At 47.6% G+C, this 22,521-nt stretch overlaps 2 protein-coding genes across 5 annotated transcripts in view; both read left to right on the forward strand.

The window, feature by feature from the left end:
• The window catches only part of kiaa0586 (KIAA0586 ortholog), a 28,194-nt gene that overhangs the window by 4,729 nt on the left and 944 nt on the right, over positions 1-22,521 (forward strand). For all 4 annotated transcript variants that reach the window (XM_037071358.1, XM_037071360.1, XM_037071361.1 and 1 more), the window contains exons 8-26: positions 2,209-2,323; positions 11,520-11,667; positions 14,323-14,666; positions 14,810-14,882; positions 15,956-16,135; positions 16,219-16,426; positions 16,569-16,745; positions 17,072-17,229; positions 17,364-17,495; positions 17,825-18,012; positions 18,145-18,269; positions 18,432-18,625; positions 18,702-18,855; positions 19,075-19,234; positions 19,312-19,550; positions 19,624-19,676; positions 19,809-19,925; positions 20,019-20,181; positions 20,879-21,052. In XM_037071358.1, coding sequence (XP_036927253.1) covers positions 2,209-2,323; positions 11,520-11,667; positions 14,323-14,666; positions 14,810-14,882; positions 15,956-16,135; positions 16,219-16,426; positions 16,569-16,745; positions 17,072-17,229; positions 17,364-17,495; positions 17,825-18,012; positions 18,145-18,269; positions 18,432-18,625; positions 18,702-18,855; positions 19,075-19,234; positions 19,312-19,550; positions 19,624-19,676; positions 19,809-19,925; positions 20,019-20,181; positions 20,879-21,052 — 3,102 coding nt within the window. The remainder of the gene's footprint in view (positions 1-2,208; positions 2,324-11,519; positions 11,668-14,322; positions 14,667-14,809; positions 14,883-15,955; positions 16,136-16,218; positions 16,427-16,568; positions 16,746-17,071; positions 17,230-17,363; positions 17,496-17,824; positions 18,013-18,144; positions 18,270-18,431; positions 18,626-18,701; positions 18,856-19,074; positions 19,235-19,311; positions 19,551-19,623; positions 19,677-19,808; positions 19,926-20,018; positions 20,182-20,878; positions 21,053-22,521) is intronic.
• On the forward strand, positions 2,414-9,278 carry irf2bpl (interferon regulatory factor 2 binding protein-like). The gene is made up of 2 exons (XM_037071365.1): positions 2,414-6,239; positions 8,621-9,278. The coding sequence occupies exon 1, from the start codon at positions 4,095-4,097 to the stop codon at positions 6,078-6,080; it is 1,986 nt and encodes a 661-aa protein (XP_036927260.1). The 5' UTR covers positions 2,414-4,094; the 3' UTR covers positions 6,081-6,239; positions 8,621-9,278.

Below are 22,521 nucleotides of genomic sequence, written 5' to 3' on the forward strand. Positions count from 1 at the left end.
GGGAAATTTACTCGTCACAATAGCAGGTGAACAGACATACAATAAGTACAGGACTTAGAGTACTAAAGGAATACTATAAAGGATTTGAGAAAGAGAGAGAGAAAGATAAGACATAATAAAATGAAATAAAAATATAGAAAAGACAATCTGTCATGTGCATTAGAGACCTCTGGGCTGCGGCATCTTTGGCACAAGAATGAGGCAGGATGTCTTCCATATCACAGGGACCCTCTGGAGGCTCAGGCTCATACTGAAGACACGACGAAACACTCACAGAGCTGTTCGTGCTCTGAGAACCTGTGGGCTGACATCAGGGCCTGCAGGCTTACCGGTGGGGAGTTTGCTCAACTGTCTCCTAACATGAAGCGGCGTAAACGATGCAGGTTGAGTAGGGAGAGAGTTGGAGTCAATAGTGAGAGGAGGGCAGGTAGCATGGGAGCCAGAGGAGGTGTGAGGAGTTGGGGATGGGTGTGAAGGGCTCAAAAAGTTGGATGAGGTGCTATCAGGAGGAGGAGGGGGGGTCAGAAGTGGTGGTGGCTGGAGACAGCCAGCAGGGGCTGCAGTGTCAAACCTGTTGAAGAACAGTAAACAGATAAACCAGTGGTCCTCAGTAGGAGGCCCCCGAACTGTTATTCCTTCACCATGTGTTCTGGTTGGGTCAGCACGTGTTCACCGGGACTTGTCTTCATGCCAACGATACACAGACAGCTGGGTCACTCACTGCTGCGAGCGCAGTTTTTAACTTTCCCTTTTTTGTTATTGGAGCAGTTCAAATATTCACATTTTGCCGGCTGTAGATTGCATAAAAATGGTGTGTTCCAAGTTCCCTGCTAAAAGAAAAGTGGACAGTGAAAATCTGCGAATCAGGAGGAATGGACCGAAAAATTTGTGTGTGTGTGTGTGTGTGGCTGAAATGGGTTTTCTCCTCAGGGTGGCTGGGCTTAGAGATAGGGTGAGAAGCTCAGCCATCCGGGAGGGACTCGGAGTAGAGCCGCTACTCCTGGTGCTCCTGGTTTGGGCATCTGATGAGGATGCCACCAGGGCACCTTCCTAGGGGGGTGTTCCTGGCACATCTGACTGGGAGGAGACCTGGGGTAGACCCAGGACCAGGTGGCGTGGGAGTGCCTGTCCCCACTCAGAGTTAGCCGATGTGGCCCGCGAAGGGGAAGTCTGGGGCTCGCTGCTGAAGCTACTGCCCCACGACCCAATGTTGGATAAGCGGGTGATGGTTGATCAGATGGATCGATACCCCTGAGATATAGGCTCACAGCTGACCGTCTCCATCCATTCCGTCTCCAACATTATGTTCCCTCAAAGCATCCTGGGAGCTGTAGTTCAATCACCACATCATGCAGCGTAGTGACCAGCAGGTGGTAGCACAGCTCTGTGAGTGTGTGTGTGTGTGTGTGTGTGTGTGTGTGTGTGTGTGTGTGTGTATATGTGTGTGGTGTTGTCATGGTAACCAAGGTGTTTGTAACAGCAGGTTATTCTGGAGGAGGTCCTTGAATGTGTTCCAGAGGTCCTTGGATGAATTTCAGGGGTCCTTGGATATGTTCCAGGAGTCCTTGTGGAGTTTCCAGGAGATTTCCAGTGAGCTGATCATTCTGTTGCGTGACATTATCTTGTTGACATGTGTCAACACTGTGAGCTCATCAGGTCTCTCTGACGTTTGACCTTTGCCCCCTTGACCTGCAGGGTTGAGGAGGCGGGGCCTAAGGACATTGATGTAGTGGATCTTTCTGAGTTGGTATTCACAACCTCCAGTCTACATTCACTGCAGCACACAGATGTGATGGACTGTCTAGGAACTGCAGCAGCTGATTGGACAGATAAACAAGCTTTAAAGAGACAGGAGGGTCGGGTGGTACCATGTGATCACAAAGACTTCTATATACATAAATCAGCTTGATAGAGAATTGTTACATCATGTTTCACAACACAACATGACGTGATGTGACAGGGTTGACCATGTGATGTCATGTGTTAATGTGGGTGGAGCCTGATAACTGTGACATCACACTGTTCTGAGTCTAGAAGAACGCAGCATCACTTCATGCGTCTTCAAGGCTCACTGTGATAATGTTGTTGCTCCCCAGAGGATGAATCACAGTGATGATGGTGACCTCTGACCTCTGCCTTAACTCCACCTGTTCACCTGTTCGTCGTGTGTGTGCTGTAATAAACTGCATGTTTTCTCTCCTTCATCAGTAAACGTCTTCAACCAGCAGCCGAGCTCCTCAACAACCATCGCTGCCGCCACTGCAGAGACTGACCCAGTTACCATGGCAACACCCCACCATGACCAACGACCAGAGCAAACCAGGTGAGGAGGGGGAGGGGCTGTATGTGTGTGTGTGTGTGTGTGTGTGTGTGTGTGTCACTCGATTTACATAATCATTCAGAGAGAGAGAGTGAGGAGCAAACGAGGCTGCAGCTCCTCATGTGTTCAGCAGCTTCCTCCTCCTCCTCCTCACCGCACGGTCGCCAGAGGCGTTTCCACGGCAACACAGACAGTATTCATCAGCGGCATGCCGGAGCTAGTGCGTGCGTGCGTGTGTGTGTACGTGCATGTGTGTGTGTGCGTGTGTGCAGACATTAAACCCTAACTGGAGGTTTGAGGATAACTTCACTTTGATATTTTACCCAGAATGCATCAGTGTGGCGTGGTGCTATTAACCCCGTCCTGTCTGTGTTTCACAATGACGAGGTGATCTGTAACAAGAATTAATTGAATTAATTGATTAATTGATTAATCGATTAATCGTGGCAGCAGATACAGAGGAGGGAAAAACACAGTGATTGGGCGATCGAGGCTCGTACACACTGAGAGAGAGAGAGAGGTGGGGGTGACAGAGCTGAATCCTGCCTAGCAACACACACACACACACACACACACACACACACACACACACACACACACACACACACACATCTTTTTCCTTCATGTATGCTGCAGCTGATCAGGATTCAATCAATACGACTATTGATCATGTTGTTGTATTCAAGGTAATTCTGAGTGTGAACATTTAATCTAAATATGTTCAATATCTCAGCAGCGTCCACACACACACAAACACACACACACAAAACATGTTGTCACTCAGTTCTGAGTGAAATATAACAGAGCCGTGATTCTTGGTTCTGAAACAAACAGCTGCATCAGTCTGCAGGTAGAACCAGCTGATCAATCAGAAACGCTGCCTGAGTCATGACAGCAGAGACGATTATAAAACTTCTTGTATAAGAAGGTGGTTCCGTCTGCGTCTCACATCTGGACCAGGTGTCCACGTGTCCACGTGTCAGTGACAACTAGTCAGCAAAGTGACGACGCTGCAGCTGTTGTTGGTTCCAATGAAATGTATAAAGACGACTGAAGGACACGTGCAGAGTAACAGTCATTGATCATATATATTGATCACATATATTGATCATATATATTCTCTTGTCTTCATCACAAACACTTCTCAGGATCTGAGTTCATGTTTTAAAGGAAACACCAGCTGATGTTTTCTTATCACGCTCTCTGATAAGAGCTGCAGTATTGATCTCTGATATCGATATCAGAGCTGCAGTATTGATCTCTGATAGGAGCGACAGATGTTACAAAATAGAGATTATAAGAAAAATAAGAAATAATAATGAGACACGTGTAACGACAGTGAACGTTCATGTAATTGATTCTGATTCTGTCATTACGTCTGATCAGAAACTGAATTCAGCTCAGGATCAAATTGAGCTGCAGATCAATAAGAACTCATGATATCATTTGATTATTGATCTGCACTAAAGACGCTTCAGCCAGAGCTGCAGCTGGAGGAGGAGGAGGAGGAGGAGAACAACAAGTGGCATCATCAGTCTTAGAGGAGGGGAGAGGGTGACGTCACTTACTCCAGGTGGCATGGGGGGGGCAAATTCCTCAGCTTGCGTGGAGTAAATCATGTAGGGAAAAAAACAGCCTCCTCCTCCCCCACCCTCCCGCTCCTCCCCCCACCCTCCTCCTCTCTGCAGCAGCTCTGGAGCTCCGGCAGGAGGAACAATAAGCTGAAGGAGTCACTGCAGTGAGGAGGCGGCAGGAGGAGACGGGCAGAGGGAACATGTCCTCCCCGCAGCTCTCCTCGTCCCGCAGACAGTCATGTTACCTGTGCGACCTGCCCCGCATGCCCTGGGCCATGATCTGGGACTTTACCGAGCCGGTCTGCCGGGGCTGCGTCAACTACGAGGGCGCGGACCGGATCGAGTTCGTCATCGAGACCGCCCGGCACCTGAAGCGGGCTCACGGCTTCCAGGAGGGCCGAGCTCCGGCCGGCGGACAGCCTCCTCCTTCGCAGCAGCAGCCGGCCGTGGTGAAGAGCCAGGCGGGTTTACTGAGCGGGAAGGAGCCGGTGGGGCCGCTCAACCAGCAGGCGGACGGACCCGGGAAGTCTCAGCCCGGGATGGACCGGTACTCGCTCGGCGCTGATAGCCGGGTTCGGTTCGACTACGGCGGGCACAGCGGCGGCAGATTGCCCAACGGACTCGGAGGACCCAACGGGTTCAAACAGGATGACGGCCCGCCCGAGCTGAACCGACAGAGCCCGAACTCGAGGAGCCGGAGTCACGGGGGACTGGTGTCGGCCCCGGGACAGATGAACGTCCCGCCGAACCTGCTGCCTCAGACCCTGCTGAACGGACCGAGCACGCACGGCATGGCGGGCCGAGCCGGGCCGCAGAGCACCATGGCCGGTGTGTCTCTGTCTGAGCCCGGCGGGAAGCGGCCCGCCTCGGTGTCCAGCACCGACCAGGAGCGGGAGCTGAAGGAGAAGCAGCGGAACGTGGAGGCTCTGTCCGAGCTGAGCGAGAGCCTCCGGAACCGGCAGGAGGAGTGGGCCAACAAGCCGAAGACGGTGCGGGACACGCTGGTGTCGCTGTCCGGCTGCACCCCCTTCGACGTCCGCTTCAAGAAGGACCACGGGCTGGTGGGCCGGGTGTTCGCCTTCGACGCCGTGTCCAAACCCGGCCTGGAGAACGAGCTGAAGATCTTCATCGAGTACCCGAGCGGCTCCGGGAACGTGTTCTCCAGCGCCTCGGGGGTGGCCAAGCAGATGTACCAGGACTGTATGAAGGACTTCGGCCGCGGGCTGTCGTCCGGGTTCAAGTACCTGGAGTACGAGAAGAAGCACGGCTCCGGGGACTGGCGGCTGCTGGGGGACCTGCTGCCGGAGTCCCTGCGCTTCTTTAAGGAGGCTGTGGGCGGAGACATGCTGCCGCAGCCGCACATCGACGGCAGCTACCCGCTGCTGCCCACATCCCTGGTGCTCCCCGGCCGGGCTCTGGCCTCAGGCAGCGGGGGCGGCAGCTCCAGGACCGGGCTGAGGAAGAGGAAAGCCTCCCCGGAGCCGGACTGTGCGGAGGAGCAGCAGAGGCAGCAGTGGATCAACAGTCAGACTGAAGCGCTCAAACTCTCCATGGCTGCCGGCTCTTTCTCCGGACCTCCGCCGCAGCTCGGCTCCGGTCACCCCGGCCTCTCCTCCGGCCGCGCCACCCCCCCGGAGCCCGCCGCTCCCCCGCAGAACGGACAGTCCCCCATGGCCGCGCTCATGTCGGTCGCTGACACGCTCGGGAACGCGCACTCTCCCAACAAGGACCGGGACTCGGTTCACTCCACCACCTCCTCCTCCAGACACAACAGCAGCAGCCCGCTGTCCCCCGCCTCCGTGTCCGGGCAGAGGCGCCTCTCCTCCCGCAACGGAGACCTCGGACTGTCCGCCGCGTCACAGTCCTCAGGTGGCATGGACCAGGTGCACGCGCAGAACGTGCCCGACTCCCCCATGGCGAACAGCGGGCCTCTCTGCTGCACCATCTGCCACGAGCGGCTGGAGGACACGCACTTCGTCCAGTGTCCGTCCGTCCCGAGCCACAAGTTCTGCTTCCCCTGCTCCAGAGAGAGCATCAAGGCCCAGGGAGCCTCCGGGGAGGTGTACTGCCCCTCCGGGGACAAGTGCCCCCTGGTGGGCTCCAACGTGCCCTGGGCCTTCATGCAGGGGGAGATAGCCACCATCCTGGCCGGAGACGTGAAGGTAAAGAAGGAGAGAGACCCCTGAGGAGGAGGAAGAGGAGGAAGACTCTTCTTCTACTGCAAAAAACTCATAAATGTGAAACAGTCAGTTTGCTGCTCAGCCTCAGATCCTCTCTGTCTGTGGAGCCGACAGAGATCAGACAGGTGAAACTTCAAGGTTCAGTTCAAACAGAGATGTGGACAGGTAAGAGACAGAGAGTGACGTCACAGTTACAGCCCACCATCGCCTCAGTGTTTCAATATGACATCAATAGTGTGACATCATCAACCTGTGTTACATCAGTGTTTTCTTCAAACACACCTGTGACGGCGTCAGCTCTTTACCTGACACAAAGAAACTGCTGCATATTAATGACTGATGGCGTTCACGTTCCATCGATACGAAACTGAAACATGAACAAATGAGTCAAAAACACAAACAAAAAGTCAGGACCGCCGACCTGCAGCTCCACTCATTATTTTCATTAAACTGCTTTTTATTTAGTAACAGGAAGTCAACTGATAACTTCAAAATACAACACAGAGCTGCAGGATGATGTGCGTCTGTAGCTAACTGCAGTTAGCATCGCTCTGGTTCCTCTGTGGGATTATTGAACTGAATTATTGAACCGGACAGAAAATAATCTGTGTGTCAGACACAAGGTTCTGATCCGTCCAGGTTCTGTTGATCCAGTTAATCTCCACAGATGAACTCCACTCTGTGATGTGTGAAGCTACATTAACTGTGTAGCAGTAAGAAGCTAATGTTAGGCTACAAACAGACGACATCACGGTCACATGACTGAAACGTCTCCACCACTAAGAGTCTTACTGCACAATTACTATCCAGGTTTTCTATAAACTGATCAGTGTCCAAGTTGTAAAGTCAGAGTTAGAACAGTGTGGAACTAAAGTGGCCTGTACAGACGGACTAGTGAGTAGATGAGTCTCCGTGTTGCTGTGAGGACGTTTAATGAACCTTCGTTAACATTATTGATTGAGCATTTCCTGCTTCGACATGTCGGCTCGCATGCAGAACCAGCAGAGACTGAATCAGAGGAAACATTTCTCTAATCCTCATCTGAGTTTGTAAAGTTGATTTTCATCCAATTTAATCTGCTGGCTGAAGAGACGTTTCAGTCATCTGGTGTTTTATTTTATGAAGTGAGTCTCGGGTCAGGTGAGCTGTGAGAGGACCGGACTCTGTTCACACCAGAACATCCTCTGAATGTTATCGTATGCAGCTCCAGTTAGATCAGACAGAACCTGAGTCCTGCAGAACCCTGATGAAGAGACCCGAGGCGTGAACAGTCATGAGCTCATTTCATTAATCCAAAGTGTCACCAGACGTCACCTTTGCTGATCTGAGTACAGTGGAGGATTACTGAGGCCAAAACTGCTGCGTCAACAACAAACACCTGTTTTATTTAAACTGAGTTTTTCATCTCAGGTAACTAAATTAAATCAAACACTAATTTATTTGTTTGAGAAACCTTAAATCAGCTGTATAGAAGTCTGTTTCTGACTCTTGACGTGTTTGTTGGCGCTCAGTGATTCACACTCTGACATTTACAGAGAAATATTGAATATTAACACAGATTTACATTATTGATGAAACTGAAACAGCCGAGGACCTCTTCATCAGTTCATCAGCCTTCAGGAGGTTCTTTTCTACCTTGACTCACTGATTAACAGATTTGTTGTTTTAAACTGATCAATTTTAGGCTAAAATATTAAATGACATGAGAATGTGATGAGGTGATTGAGTGTTTCTGCAGCTGACTGCCGTCCTGTACGAGGATGACGAGACAGCAACACTTGATTAGATGAAGATGAACAGAAACACACTGACTCTGTGATGAAGATGAAACATTTTAACTGACAAAACTACCTGAAAATTAGTGTTTTAGATAATTGTTACCAATTGTCAAAATGAAACATAAGTTCAACTTAAATCCTGACACATATCACAAACTGTCAAAATAATCTTAATATGATTTTATTAAAATGTTATGCATATTGTTCAGAATTGTTTGGACTGCTGACATCAGCTGCGGCTCTGATCCAGCGTCTGTCCTGTCTGTTTTATTTCAGATAACAATCAGCAGATAAACACAAACAGCTTAATTCCTTATGACATGAAACTATTATTAGTGGAGAACAGAGCTGCACTGGACAAGAGATTAGATGACAACTATTGAATTAATCGCCAACAATTTTCAGTTTGATTTTCATTAGTTTGAGTGATTTTTAATAAAAAGCGTCTCGTTTCTGTCTAAACTGAAAATCTTTCACACATTTTACACCTCAAATAACTGATTGATTAGTGGAGGAAATAATTCACAGATTATTCAACAGTCAAAATAAACTAAAGTTGAATTGACTTGTAATTGATGTTTTCTGTCACAGAGATTTGATGTGATGAAGTCATTTTAACTGATGATTTCACATCCTGTGTGATCAATTTAAGGTTTAACATTCAGTCTGAATGATGTTTTGAGAGTTTGTACAAACAGAAGATCAATGAATAGACAGAATATTGTCCAGGAGTTGAGGGCTGATTCTGATGTTCTGACTCATAAACAGGTGTATCGTCAGCGTACAGAGATAGTTAACGAGTTAACGTCACGGCTCCACTGACCAAGTCTTTGAGGCTGAGCAGCATCGGTACGACTCCTCACAGGACCCGGGAAGTCCCAACGGACGCCTCCGTCCCAGTGGACACCTACCGACGCCTCCGACCTGTGCAGAGTCGTACCGACGCATCTGACTGAAACATATAAATATTCTACATGTCGTCTAACGGAATGGAGTGTTTGTGTTGTCGTGGAGACAGGTGGAGGTGTGATGTTGTTCACAGGTGAGACTCTCACACTAGAAAATCATGTGTCTGTAAAAACTAACAGTTTTTATTTTTTATACAACTTTCAGCTATTTATTTGATTTTTTTACAACCTTTTTATTTTCTTATTTTTTAAAGTATGTAACTGTTTTTTGTGGAATTTTTAATTTGAAAGTTTTGGGGTTTTTTTAGATTTTCTTACTGCAATAAATCTCTCTAGGTTTTCCTTTTTTACATTCAAGATTTCAGTGGATTCGAACACGTCGGCCTATTTCTGTTTTTATTTTTGGATATTTTCTGTTTCCATGGTGATGGACAAACATGATAAACTGATGGAACACATTTGATCTTGTAACGTGCCTTGGAGCTGAGTCAGTTGTAATAAAATCCATTGTTATGAACCTTTTCAGTGACGTCACTGTGACTCTCTTTGACTCAGCACACGGGGACAAACTTTATTTTGAAAGTCTCTTGAGTGTATCAGATGTGGCAGGTGAATTCTGGGTAAATGTCTTTAAAATGAAGCAGCAGACATATAAAACACATGATGTACACACCGAGTACTGTGGCTGCAGTACAGGTTGTATTAGTACTCAGCAGTCATACTGATCGTAGTATATCGTAGTATGTAGTACTAGTACAGTAGTACTACTGTAGTATTACTGCAGTACTACAGTAGTAGTATTACTGTAGTACTACACTACTGCAGTAGTATTGAGGCAGCAGCAGGTTCTGGTCTCAGTAGTTTCTAGTTTATTGCTGCATTGCAGAATTTTCTCTTTGAGCAAAAACACACACCTGTGTGTGTGTGTGTGTGTGTGTGAGGGACAGTGATGGTTAAGGTGCCCTTGGCTCAGTGCAGCAGCTCAATGTGTGCATGCTAATGTACACACACACACACACACACACACACACACACACACACACACACACAGTGTGGGGACTCCTGGGTGGTTTCTAAGAAGTCCTCACATACACATCCCTCTGTGTGTGTGTGTGTGTGTGTGTGTGTGTGTGTGTGTGTGTGTGTGTGTGTGGAAGAGAGAGGCAGGGTGTAACTGGAGTTTTTCATTCAGTTCAGTTTGTCAGCATCACATCAGAATCAGATAATCAATATTTGAGTCATTCTTCAGGCTGAACCTTCGTCTCTGTTTCCTCTCAGTGAACACTTAAAGCAATTTAAATTAAACTCTGGCCAAAATGCAACCGAGGCGTTATTTGTGAATGTATATGAGTCAAACCTTTGTGTAAAAGCATAATTATGACGAAAGAGGCACTTTTAAGATTTACCATAGTTTCATTTTCAGGCAAGCCTTCTTAGTGTTTTAAAAATAGAGATTTTGATGCTAGTGCGAGCGCACAAAGCACTCCATTGAAAATTAGCTTGCCTGAAAATGAAACTACGGTAAATCTTAAAAGTGCCTTTCATCGTAATTATGCTTTTGCACAAAGGTTTGACTCGTATACATTCAGAAAAAAAGCCTTGGTTGCTTTTTGGCGAGAGTTTAATTTTAATGTCCAGTTTTTGTTTAGTGATGACATTTGAATAAATAACAGTTGTGTTGACAACCTGAGAAGGTCCAGTGTTGTCCAGTAAGGAAGCAGTGGACACAGACCGTCTGTCTGATCGCTGCAGCCCCCCCACCCTGTGCAGGATGCTGCGGTTGCCATGGTAACCAGCCCTCCTGGTTGTGAAGCTGTTTTTTTCAGGATCATGTCGAAGAAACAAAGAAATCAGAAACATGATACATGACATCATCATCATCATCTCTCAGGCTGCTGACCTGCAGGTGACACCTGATGAGGTCAGAGGTCAGCTGTGTGTGTGTCTGTCATTTATAGACGATGATGTCAGAGATGTGTTGACTCCCCCCTCCTCCCTCAGCCGCTGCAGCCCTCACACAGAGCCGCCATGTTTCTTTGTCTGATTGATCGAGTGGAGGTCGTTCAGCAGGCGAATACTGAACTAACTGATCCTCTCATGGAGCCACATTACATCTGATCTGTCTGTCTCTGATCGATTGGGTATTGATCGTTGCTCTCGAGTGTGTTTGTCTCAATTCTCTATTTTACCTGAGAGACAACAGAGAGGATGCTGGGAAACCACAAGGACAAAATGAGCGCGTAAGCTGACATACTGCAGTTATATTCATCGTTACTACAGACTCATCAATTATTGCTGACACGTATACAGAGAGGAGAAGCCCCCCCCCCTCCTCCTCCCCCCCTCCTCCCTCTCCTCCTTGTGTTTCACTGTGTGGAGTCGTTCAGCTGCACAGAGGCTGTTCCGTTGTTATGAAGACAGCGTCCTGAAACAAAGACAGCAGGCGTCACACACCTGTCTGTCCTCCATGAACACCTTCAACCGGTCCGGCTGCTGACGACAGGTCTGCAGTCAGAAGAGGTTGAGGCTTCTCGTGTGTGATTGTAGGGTCAAGCATCTGCTTTTTCTAAAGTCAAACATTAATCAGTGTTGCTCATGTAGAGCTTGAGTAGCTCCACAGTGTGTTTGTCAGCTGTTTCACTGATTGGTCAACACACCTGTGTCAGGCTGAGTTGATGTTTGTGTTGAAGCTGTGCAGCAGGTCAGACTGGAGAGGTGACATCATGAACTCTACTGTCTTCTTCTTATTCTACTCACAGAGCTGCTCCCAGTGTGTCCACGGCCGCCCGGCCAGCTGCAGGAGCTCAGCTGCAGTCCTGCAGTGACAGTCAGGCTGCGGCAAGGAGAGCCAATGAGATGCTGAGGGACATGGGACGTCTGCAGACTGAGATGAAGACGCTGCTGATGGTGAGTGAACGGAGAATGCAGTACAATACAGTACAGTACAGTGGAGTACAGTACAATACAGTGGAGTACAGTACAGCAGAGTAGAGTACAGCAGAGTACAGTACAGTACAGTGGAGTACAGTACAGTACAGAGTACAGTGGAGTACAGTACAGTACAGTGGATTACAGTGGAGTACAGTACAGTACAGTGGAGTACAGTACAGTGGAGTACAGTACAGTACAGAGTACAGTGGAGTACAGTACAGTACAGTGGATTACAGTGGAGTACAGTACAGTGGAGTACAGTGGAGTACAGAGTACAGTGGAGTACAGAGTACAGTGGAGTACGGTACAGTGGAGTACAGTACAGTACAGTGGAGTACAGTACAGTACAGAGTACAGTGGAGTACAGTACAATACAGTGGAGTACAGTACAGTACAGAGTACAGTGGAGTATGGTACAGTGGAGTACAGTACAGTGGAGTACAGTACAGTACAGTGCAGTACAGTACAGTACAGAGTACAGTGGAGTACAGCACAGTACAGTACAGTACAGTGGAGTGGAGTACAGTACAGTGGAGTACAGCACAGTACAGTACAGTGGAGTACAGCACAGTACAGTACAGTGGAGTACAGTACAGTACAGAGTACAGTGGAGTACAGTACAGTACAGTGGAGTACAATACAGTACAGAGTACAGTGGAGTACAATACAGTACAGAGTACAGTGGAGTACAGTACAGTGGAGTACAGTACAGTACAGTGGAGTACAGTACAGAGTACAGTGGAGTACAGTACAGTGGAATACAGTACAGTACAGTGGAGTACAGTACAGTACAGAGTACAGTGCAGTACAGTACAGTGGAGTACAGTACAGTGGAGTACAGTACAGTACAGTACAGTGGAGTACAGTACAGTACAGTGGAGTACAGTACAGTACAGTACAGTGGAGTACAGTACAGTACAGAGTACAGTGGAGTACAGTACAGTGGAGTACAGTACAGTACGGTGGAGTACAGTACAGTACAGAGTACAGTGGAGTACAGTACAGTGGAGTACAATACAGTACAGTGGAGTACAGTACAGTACAGTGGAGTACAGTACAGTACAGAGTACAGTGGAGTACAGTACAGTGGAGTACAGTACAGTGGAGTACAGTACAGTACAGCACCATAACTCTGCATTATATTAACGCTCAGCTTTGATTATTTTCACTTAATAGTCATTTGATGCATGCACCAACATCACCACAACAAATTCCTTGTATGTGTAAAATCGTACTTGGCAATAAAGCTTTTTCTGATTCTGATTCTGATTCAGTACAGTACAGTGGAGTACAGTACAGTACAGTGGAGTACAGTACAGTGGAGTACAGTACAGTACAGAGTACAGTGGAGTACAGTACAGTGGATTACAGTGGAGTACAGTACAGTGGAGTACAGTGGAGTACAGAGTACAGTGGAGTACGGTACAGTGGAGTACAGTACAGTGGAGTACAGTACAGTACAGAGTACAGTGGAGTACAGTACAATACAGTGGAGTACAGTACAGAGTACAGTGGAGTATGGTACAGTGGAGTACAGTACAGTGGAGTACAGTACAGTACAGTGCAGTACAGTGGAGTACAGAGTACAGTGGAGTACGGTACAGTACAGTGGAGTACAGTACAGTACAGAGTACAGTGGAGTACAGCACAGTACAGTACAGTACAGTGGAGTGGAGTACAGTACAGTGGAGTACAGCACAGTACAGTACAGTACAGTGGAGTACAGTACAGTACAGAGTACAGTGGAGTACAGTACAGTGGAGTACAGTACAGTACAGAGTACAGTGGAGTACAATACAGTACAGAGTACAGTGGAGTACAGTACAGTACAGTGGAGTACAGTACAGTACAGTGGAGTACAGTACAGAGTACAGTGGAGTACAGTACAGTAGAATACAGTACAGTACAGTGGAGTACAGTACAGTACAGAGTACAGTGGAGTACAGTACAGTGGAGTACAGTACAGTGGAGTACAGTACAGTACAGTACAGTGGAGTACAGTACAGTACAGTGGAGTACAGTACAGTACAGTGGAGTACAGTACAGTGGAGTACAGTACAGTACAGTACAGTGGAGTACAGTACAGTACAGTGGAGTACAGTACAGTACAGTACAGTGGAGTACAGTACAGTACAGTACAGTGGAGTACAGTACAGTGGAGTACAGTACAGTACAGTGGAGTACAGTACAGAGTACAGTGGAGTACAGTACAGTGGAGTACAATACAGTACAGTGGAGTACAGTACAGTACAGTGGAGTACAGTACAGAGTACAGTGGAGTACAGTACAGTGGAGTACAGTACAGTACAGTGGAGTACAGTACAGTACAGTACAGCACCATAACTCTGCATTATATTAACGCTCAGCTTTGATTATTTTCACTTAATAGTCATTTGATGCATGCACCAACATCACCACAACAAATTCCTTGTATGTGTAAAATCGTACTTGGCAATAAAGCTTTTTCTGATTCTGATTCTGATTCTGATTCAGTACAGTACAGTGGAGTACAGAGTCAGAATTTTGTAGCTTGTTGAATATTAAAACAGATTTTAAAAAGTGAAAACTGTTGGACTTGGTGTGTGTTTGTTTGTTGTTCAAAAGTCTAAATGACTTCCTGTCGTCAAACAGCCAGAAGACTCTCTGAAAACCCACAGACATGGACCAGACCTCCACCAATCCCAACAGAACCTGCCTCAGTCCCAACAATCTCAACAGATCCGGTCTCAACCAAACCACTTCCGGTCCATGTCTCAGCAAACTGAGCCCCAGTGGCCATTACAACAGACCCATAAAACCCAGTCTGTACTTGTCAAGAGAAGGCCTGTGGTTCTGTCCACGGTGGAGGAGGCAGGTCAGGTTCTCCGTCAGGTTCAGAGACAGAAGAAGGTTCTGGAGGAGAACCTGGAGGCTCTGCTGAGGGTTAAAACTGGGGAGGTCCTGCACTGCCAGCTGGAGGCTCTGGCTGCTAACAGGTAGCTAACACTGGTATCAGTACACCTGTCTGTCTCTCAAAGAGATGGATATAATGTGCTGACAACACCACAGAAGAAGACAGAGTGTGATGTGTGTGATGTGTGTGTGTGTGTGTGTGTGTGTGTGTGTGTGTCCTCTTCAGAGATTGGACTCAGGAGGGCCGGATCAAGAAGACTGTGGACGCCTGGATCAGCACCTTAAACAAAGACATCCAGGTGAGCTCCATCCTGGAATTCCAGGAGGAAACTGTATGTTTATGGAAAATGTTTTATCACTAAGGGTGTCACGATCGACAGAAATTAAGTCACAATCTCGAAGTTCGAATTAAAAAATGGGATCGTCGATGCTGCCACGCCCCCTTGTCACGTCCGATCAGCTTGCTAAGCTGAAAAAAAAGTGCTGCAAGTCGACCTCCTCTAACTTAGCCAGCAGCTGTTAGCTACAGCCAGTCAAACGACAGCATGGTGTTACACGGTTCAGCTCCTGGACCGTGGTCGGGCAGCACAGGGGAGATGATTCCTCCAGGGCCGAAGTTTGTGTTTACCTTCGGAGTGAAACACTTTCACGTGTTCAGCTGATCAGGAAATTCTACCAGGGAGCTTTAATGTATCTGGAGGAGCCGTCGCCTTTATTCACAGCCAGACTGCAGCCTGTACTGTAAGTTCACTGCTGTTGCTGCTCCTTTCACTTCTCCTTCCTCCCATTCATTCACTGTCCGCACATACGCTCACTCCCTCACTCTCGCTCGCCCACTCACACCTCAGGCACCGCCCTATTCCTGAAAGGAGCTACGTCACTCTTACAACAATGGCAGCTGCAGCTGCAGATGCAGGAGACACATCAACAGAACTTGAACCCCCTCCTCTTTCTCTGAAGTCGCAGGTGTGGAAGTGTTTTGGATTTCCAGTGAGTTATGGTGACAGAGAAGCCACAGTTTTCAGGCTCTGCAGAAACTAGATGGCAGGTTATTTTGTTTAAGTTTCCAGTTGACTGAAGATATCAGTTATTGTTACATTATGTTGTTAATGAATTATTTAAATTTGACAGTGTAGTGTGGTACATTGTGAACAAAGGTCAGATATTATATCGCATAAAAATTTAGTCTAAAAATGGCACAGCAACCTGTGATTTAAAAAGATAAATGAAAAAATCCAGAGTCGAATCGAACCGTGACCTTAGAATCGAAAATGTGATCGAATCGAGGATTTGGAGAACCGTGACACCCCTAATTATCACACACCTGAAACTGTCAGAAACATGACGCACAGCTGATCCTCCTCTTCTTCAGGCTGAGATCTCCTCAGAGGACGCTGCGACCAAACACTCAGCCAGCAGAGATGCTGCAGTGACATCACAGCGGAGTGCTGCTTGGAGCTCCGCCCATACAGACAGGAAGAGGCCAGTGAGTACACTCAGAGTAACAGGAAGCAAGACAGGAAGTGGAGGACAGACAGCAGGATGCAGACAGGTTAGAGTGGCTCTGATCAATCATGAGTTGATTTGATGTTGATGACTCGCTGATGTGATGCCACGGATTGTGTCTGTGTCCAGCTGCAGGGGGCGGAGCCTGGTGGACCATCAGGTGGACTGACGGACAGCGAGCAGGTGGATGGAGAGTCGTACCTGACTCGTCTGTATGGCAGAGCTCCGTATGAAGGTCTGAGACGAACCCTGAAGAAGAGTCCGTACCTGCGCTTCAGCTCACCTGGATCACCGTGCAGCAGGAAGCCCCGCCCCCGAGTGGTCGAGAGTGTCAGAGGTAAAAAATTAATTGATTTATTTTCATGTTAAATTCAAACTAAATGATGAAGACAGAGTGGCGACCACATGATTCTGAGCGCACCTGAATGTTATCTGTCAGCTCAACAGTCGTTTCCTGTTTTCTGTCTCTGCCCCGTCAGGTGTGAAGGTAAAGTCCTGTAAGACTCAGACTAGTTTGGCTCCTCCCCTCAGTCTGTCACCTGGACGACCTCTGTGTCATTACATCATCAGCTCCTCTCACCTGACCAATGGTGACCCTGCCGACCTCACAGTGACCCCCACAAACAGCTTCTCCGTTCCCATGGCGATCCCACTGGGTCAGTCAACCAGTGAACATCTGATTGTTATTATTATAAGTTATTTTACCTACATTTTATATTTATTTACATTGTTTATTTATTAAGAATAATAAAGACTCCATTCCCCAGTAATCCCTGTGTAGCGACATTTAACTTATATAAAGTCTTTTATTAAACTTTTATTCAGAAACAGCTTTAATACAAATCAGAACTATAATATTACTAAACTATCTGATTTATAGCAGCAAACTAAAAGTAATACTGTGAAACATACAAATAAATCAAATTAAGAAACAGTTACATTTAAAATAAATTACTAAATAATAAACCTCCCGTCCCCTCAGGTCGTCCCAGGATGGACTCATCCTCCAGGTGTCTCACGGAGTGTCAACAGGAAGTGACATCACCACCCACAGCTCCACCCACATCCACTGTGGTTGCCGCTGACGACAGAGCCTCTGAGCTGCTGTCACAGGCGAGGGTGACTCCTCAGATGAGACGGGTCAGCCGTGTGTTTTGTTTTTAAAATGTATATGTATCTATGTATAAATGTAAAAACTGTTAAATAGTGTTTAATTTAAAATAAAACCTCCACAGGAGGTCAGAGGTCACTGACAGGTGAGTTTGTGTTGACAGGAGCAGCAGGATGAAGGTGAAGCTCCTCCTCCTCCTCCTGTTGGCATCACTGAGACGAAGAGTGAAGAAGAAGAGAAAGAAGAAAACGTTTTCCCTGGAACTGACTTCCTGTCTGAGGCTGACATCATCCAGGTAACCTCCTCCTCCTCCTCCTCTGTCATCTTCACTGGTCTCAGTGGAGTCCAGCTGCAGCCCCACAGCTCCTCCTGCTGGACACAGACTGAACAACAACTACAGATGATCAGACTTTCTCCTCCTCAGTATTGATTCTGATCATTCAAACAAATTATTTAGAGTGTTTCAGGGTCCAGCTTGGTTCTGTTGTGGCTCCACAGAACTCAGACTCTCCTTCAGTGTCTCAGTCTCAGTCAGACTAATTAAATTAATATTTTCCCTCATTGTGTTTTTGATGCGGAGCTGCAGACTGATGAAGCTTCCTGTCTTGTGTTCTTCTTCTGCAGCAGGAGGAGGTGAGTGTTGTGGGTGAGGAGGTGGTGGAGTTGGATGGAGGACCGTCTCCTCCTCCAGTCCTCTATCAGGGTCCGCTCTTCCCTCCTCAGGCCCCCCCTGCTCTTCCTGCTCAGGATCAGGCTTTCAACCTGGGCCTCAACCAGCAGAGAGACATCCTGGAGAACCGGCTTGTGGAATGGTGAGAGACCAGTCCTTACTGATCCTAACTGGTCCTAACTGGACCCTACTGGTCCTTACTGGTCCTTACCCGTCCTCACTGGTCTGGATCCTGGTGTTGTATCTCATTTCTTACTAGTCTGTTGTGTGTCAGGGTGGAGCAACAGCTGATCTCCAGGATGATCTTGGAGATGTACCGCCCCCCTCCCACCGACCCTGCCCAGAACAACTACACCGACCAATCAGAGTCTGAGGAGCGGAGCGTCGCCTCAGATATTGGTGAGCAGATGAGTCATTTGTGTGTAGCTATTCTTTATTTATTATCATTGTCATATCTCTGTTCAGACTCGGCAACATATTGGTCCGTCCCTCTGTACTGTCGGACTTCCTGTCTGTGGCTCATTGGTTCCTACTGAAGAAGTGACCTTATGTTGTGTTCAGTGGAGGCAGCAGGAGGTGGAGGTCTGCAGCTCTTTGTAGACTCCAACATGTCGGTGGACTCAGCTCTGATCAGGCAGCTGGTGGACGAAGTTCTGACCGAGCACATCGCTCTGATGCTGGGACACAGAGATACACAGACAGGACCAGAACCAGGACTTGAACCACCAAATCCAGGTCCAGGAGCCCCTGAGGAGGTACAAACACTCAGATCTAAACCCTCACTGTCTTCAGTCTGCAGTCTGTCTGAACCTGCTGCTGGTTCTGTTCCAGGAGGATCTGGGGCCACTGGTTCCTACACCAGTACTGACCCCTCCACCCAGTCTGACCCCGCCCAGCAGAGAGACCCCGCTTCTGACCACACCCCCTCCGTCTGAACCGAACAGTCTGCTGAACGAGGAGTCTCCTCAGCCAATCACAGCACCAGGTTAGACAGACCAGCAGAGCACTGACAGCAGCAACAGCAGCGTCGTATACAGTCGTAGCATTAGCAGCAGTAGCTCTGATAGCATTTGCTTGGTAGTAGTTGTACATTAGCATTAGTAACAGTAACTTTAATAGCATCAACATTAGCATCAGCAGCATTAGCCACTCGCCTGGTTAACAACACACTGTAACTGTATGCTCCTTCTCACTGTGACTTCAGAGCATGTGACCACGCCCACCTCCAGCCCAGAGCCCGCCCACTCTACCGGAGGTCCTCATGCTGTTTGTCAAGCCACGCCCCCTCTCACCTGGGGAGACGCTGAGCTGCCGTTGGATGAAGAGAGATCAGAGGAGCACCTGGAGACACACCCACTGCCACTGTATGTACACAAGTGCATTATGGGTAATCAAGCATACAGTATATGAAGATTTATCATACATATGTCTCCTCTTGCAGGGTGATGTCAGTGGCACAGGACGAGCCTCCTCTCTTCTCCCCTCTCCCTCCTCCTGCTCCCTCACCATCTCCTCCTCCTCCTCCAGCGTCCCCCTCTGCCTCCTCAGAGTCCAGCTCCTCCAGCAGCTCCACCTCCTCCAGCAGCAGCAGTGTGGTGACAGCAGGAACTGAAGGAGCGTTCAAACACATCTCAGAGGGAGAGCTGCTCATCAGCGTCAACCAGCTGGCTGCCATGACAGGTACCTTCATCTTCATCTTCATCTTCATCATCCTCATCAAGAAAATCGATTATTATTTCTGTCTGTCTGTCAGAGGAGGAGCCTGTCTGCAGTTTCTCCAGTTCTCTCCAGGAGCTGCAGGAGATGGTGAGGAACAAACCCAGTACTGCACTGATAGTGGAAGTAGTACTTCCTGTCTGTACAACTTCCTGTCTGTACAACTTCCTGTCTGTACAACTTCCTGTCTGTGTGTGTTGTTACCTCCTGTCCCTCCTTCAGGACTTTGACCCCCCCAGTGAAGGACAGTTCAGATGTCACGACCTCCTGCAGACCCTTCTGACCAAGATGGAGCAGGGAGTCTCACACACACACAGAGGAGAGAGACCACAGCCAGAGGTAAACACACACACACACACACACACACACACACACACACACACACACACACACACACCTGATGATGACCTCTGACCTGTGCTATGTCCTCAGGGCTCCTGGGGGAGGGATCAGGAGGAGGGGGAGGAGGAGGTGAGCGTGGGGGAGGTGAGAGACATCACAAAACCTCACCGGACTACAAATCCCAGCAGGAGGACTACAGCAGCTGCGCGGGGTCAAACCTCTTCCTCACCTGGACAGATCAGTCAGTGTGCAGGTAGGTCTGCCTTCAGACACCAGCTGAGGGCAAATACACAACATAATATACACAACATGGTACACACAAAATGCACAACATAGCACTCACAACATACACAACTTAGTACACAAATCAGATGCAAGGCACTGTCGACACAGAACACGTGTTTAGTCAATATCATCCTTCTTGTAGCTGAAATAATTCCAGATAACTGACGCTGCTTTTGTTTTTGGCACAAAGTCTTTGTTTTCGGCGATTTTCTCTTGTTTTTAAATGTTGTTACCAGCGACTCACTCCATGTGCAGGGGCGTGGTCTGCTTCAGCACACTGAGTAAGAGCTGATGTGATTGGTAGATCGAGTGTCTGTCAGGTACCCTTGAAATTAGATGAGTTCATTTGCCTCCTACATCACAGGCTCTGTGATGTGACTATTGCACATATGTACATCGCGATGACGATGCTCAAACGATATATCCTGCAGCTCTAAAGTAAAGATAATTTGATTCATGTTAATGTTTGAATCCTTTCCTTCCTGTAAAACTGAACGAATCCTTCGTTTGAACAAAGAGACGATCGTCATGTTCGAGGAAGAGGAACAGAAACGTCTCCAGCAAAAGCTTGTCACACCGTTTCTGTGTTGACTGAAACCTGACATACACAACAACTCTGACATCACTCTGACATCACTCAGACATCACACATCTGTTTGTTCCAGACGTGTCAGAGGTCAGTTTTGAAGCAACCAATCAGGACTCTGTTACCGTGGACGACCTGATGGTGGAGCCGGTGGTTACACTGACCTCCGACCCCCAGACTGACCAGTCACTGACTCCGCCCCCTTCAGAGCGCGTGGTTCCTGTCCTGGTCAGACCGTCAGAACCACCAGCAGGTAACAAGTGGTTCTCCTTTGTTTGTTTGTTTGTTTGTTTTGATCCTGATCAGCTGGGCCCTGAAACACAGAAAACATAAACATTATTAAACAAACACAAATCAATACAATCACAGATTCACATTATATTTGACTGTGAATACAAACATCTGCTTTTAAATCACTGATCAATATCAGTCAAGAACAGAGTCAAGGGTTCATGTTCTCATTATCTATACACTATATTGATGTATATACTATATTGATCTATATACATCCATATATACTGTGTTTTTCTGTTGTCTGACTGTTAGCAACTGTCCACATACTTTTGTCCACTCTGTAGTGAGCAGCAGGAGGCGCTGTGTCTCCACTGATCACTGCAGCCGGATCAGTACTGAGTCCAACTGCTTCTATTTAGAGACACATGCCTTCTGTCTGTCTGTCTGATAATCACACAGTGAAGCCTCCTCATGTGTGATCTTTCTATAACCTTTATTTAAACAGACAACAGAGACAGTAAAACCCAGAGACAGAAAACATGGCGGATCAGAACCTTTCAATGAAAGGGGAAGTTCTGCAGACATTCTCTGAGCTCTGAGGAGGAGAACCCAGTTGGACCGCCTCACTTCCTGCTGCTCTGTGTTAATCAATCACAACATCAGGAAAAACATGCCGACCTGTTTCAGCCATTAAGGCTCATCAGGCCAAAAAAAGAAACATAACCATCAAATATAAGATTAAGATCAAACATGTAGAATGAAAGGAATCCCCTGGAGTCTCTTATTTTGAAATATAAATCACACTGTTGACATCATTTACTCCCTGTGACCTCCTGGAACTGGTGCAGCTCCATCAGAGAGACACGTCCTCATGTATCCAGCTGCAGGACGTCTGTAGAGACAGAGACGCTCACTCTGCTCAGGTTTCTGTGTGACATCATCACCACGTAAAGACAGGACGAGTCTTCATGTCCAGTTCTGAGTCTCCGTCTGGAGTCTGTCCTCTGATCAGTGAGACGTCTGAGCACCAAACACTGATCCACAGTTTATACCTCTGTGTGTGCGTGCGTGTGTGTGTGTGTGTGCGTGTGTGAACAGCTCTAGCCTCTCCATACATGGTGATGTTTATACTGACTGAGCTGTTTCTGTGTGTGTGTGTGTGTGTGTGTGTGTGTGTGTGTGTGTGTGTGTGTGTGTGTGTGTTGAACAGACTGAAAATAATCACAACACAAGTTTTGTTTCGTGTGTGAGGACACGGCACACACCAGACTCTATTCAAAAATCTGACATGTTAATATTCACTCTCTCATTCACAGTGACATCTACCTGAACACGAGAGCTTGTTAGAATCATCAGACAGATTCAAAGAACATCCTGCCACATTTATTTTATTTATCTCCTCCATTAATTCTGCACATGTTCATGATGAACTCTGGTTTGTTTCTGTGCTGTGCTGCATCACTCTAATGGACGAATGTATTCTGGTGC

Source organism: Acanthopagrus latus, chromosome 16 (assembly GCF_904848185.1).
Source record: "Acanthopagrus latus isolate v.2019 chromosome 16, fAcaLat1.1, whole genome shotgun sequence".
Classification (NCBI taxonomy): Eukaryota; Metazoa; Chordata; class Actinopteri; order Spariformes; family Sparidae; genus Acanthopagrus; species Acanthopagrus latus.

Bases quoted from the DNA above. Each gene is read 5' to 3' on its own strand.
- irf2bpl (XM_037071365.1), top strand. From the start codon at position 4,095: ATGTCCTCCCCGCAGCTCTCCTCGTCCCGCAGACAGTCATGTTACCTG.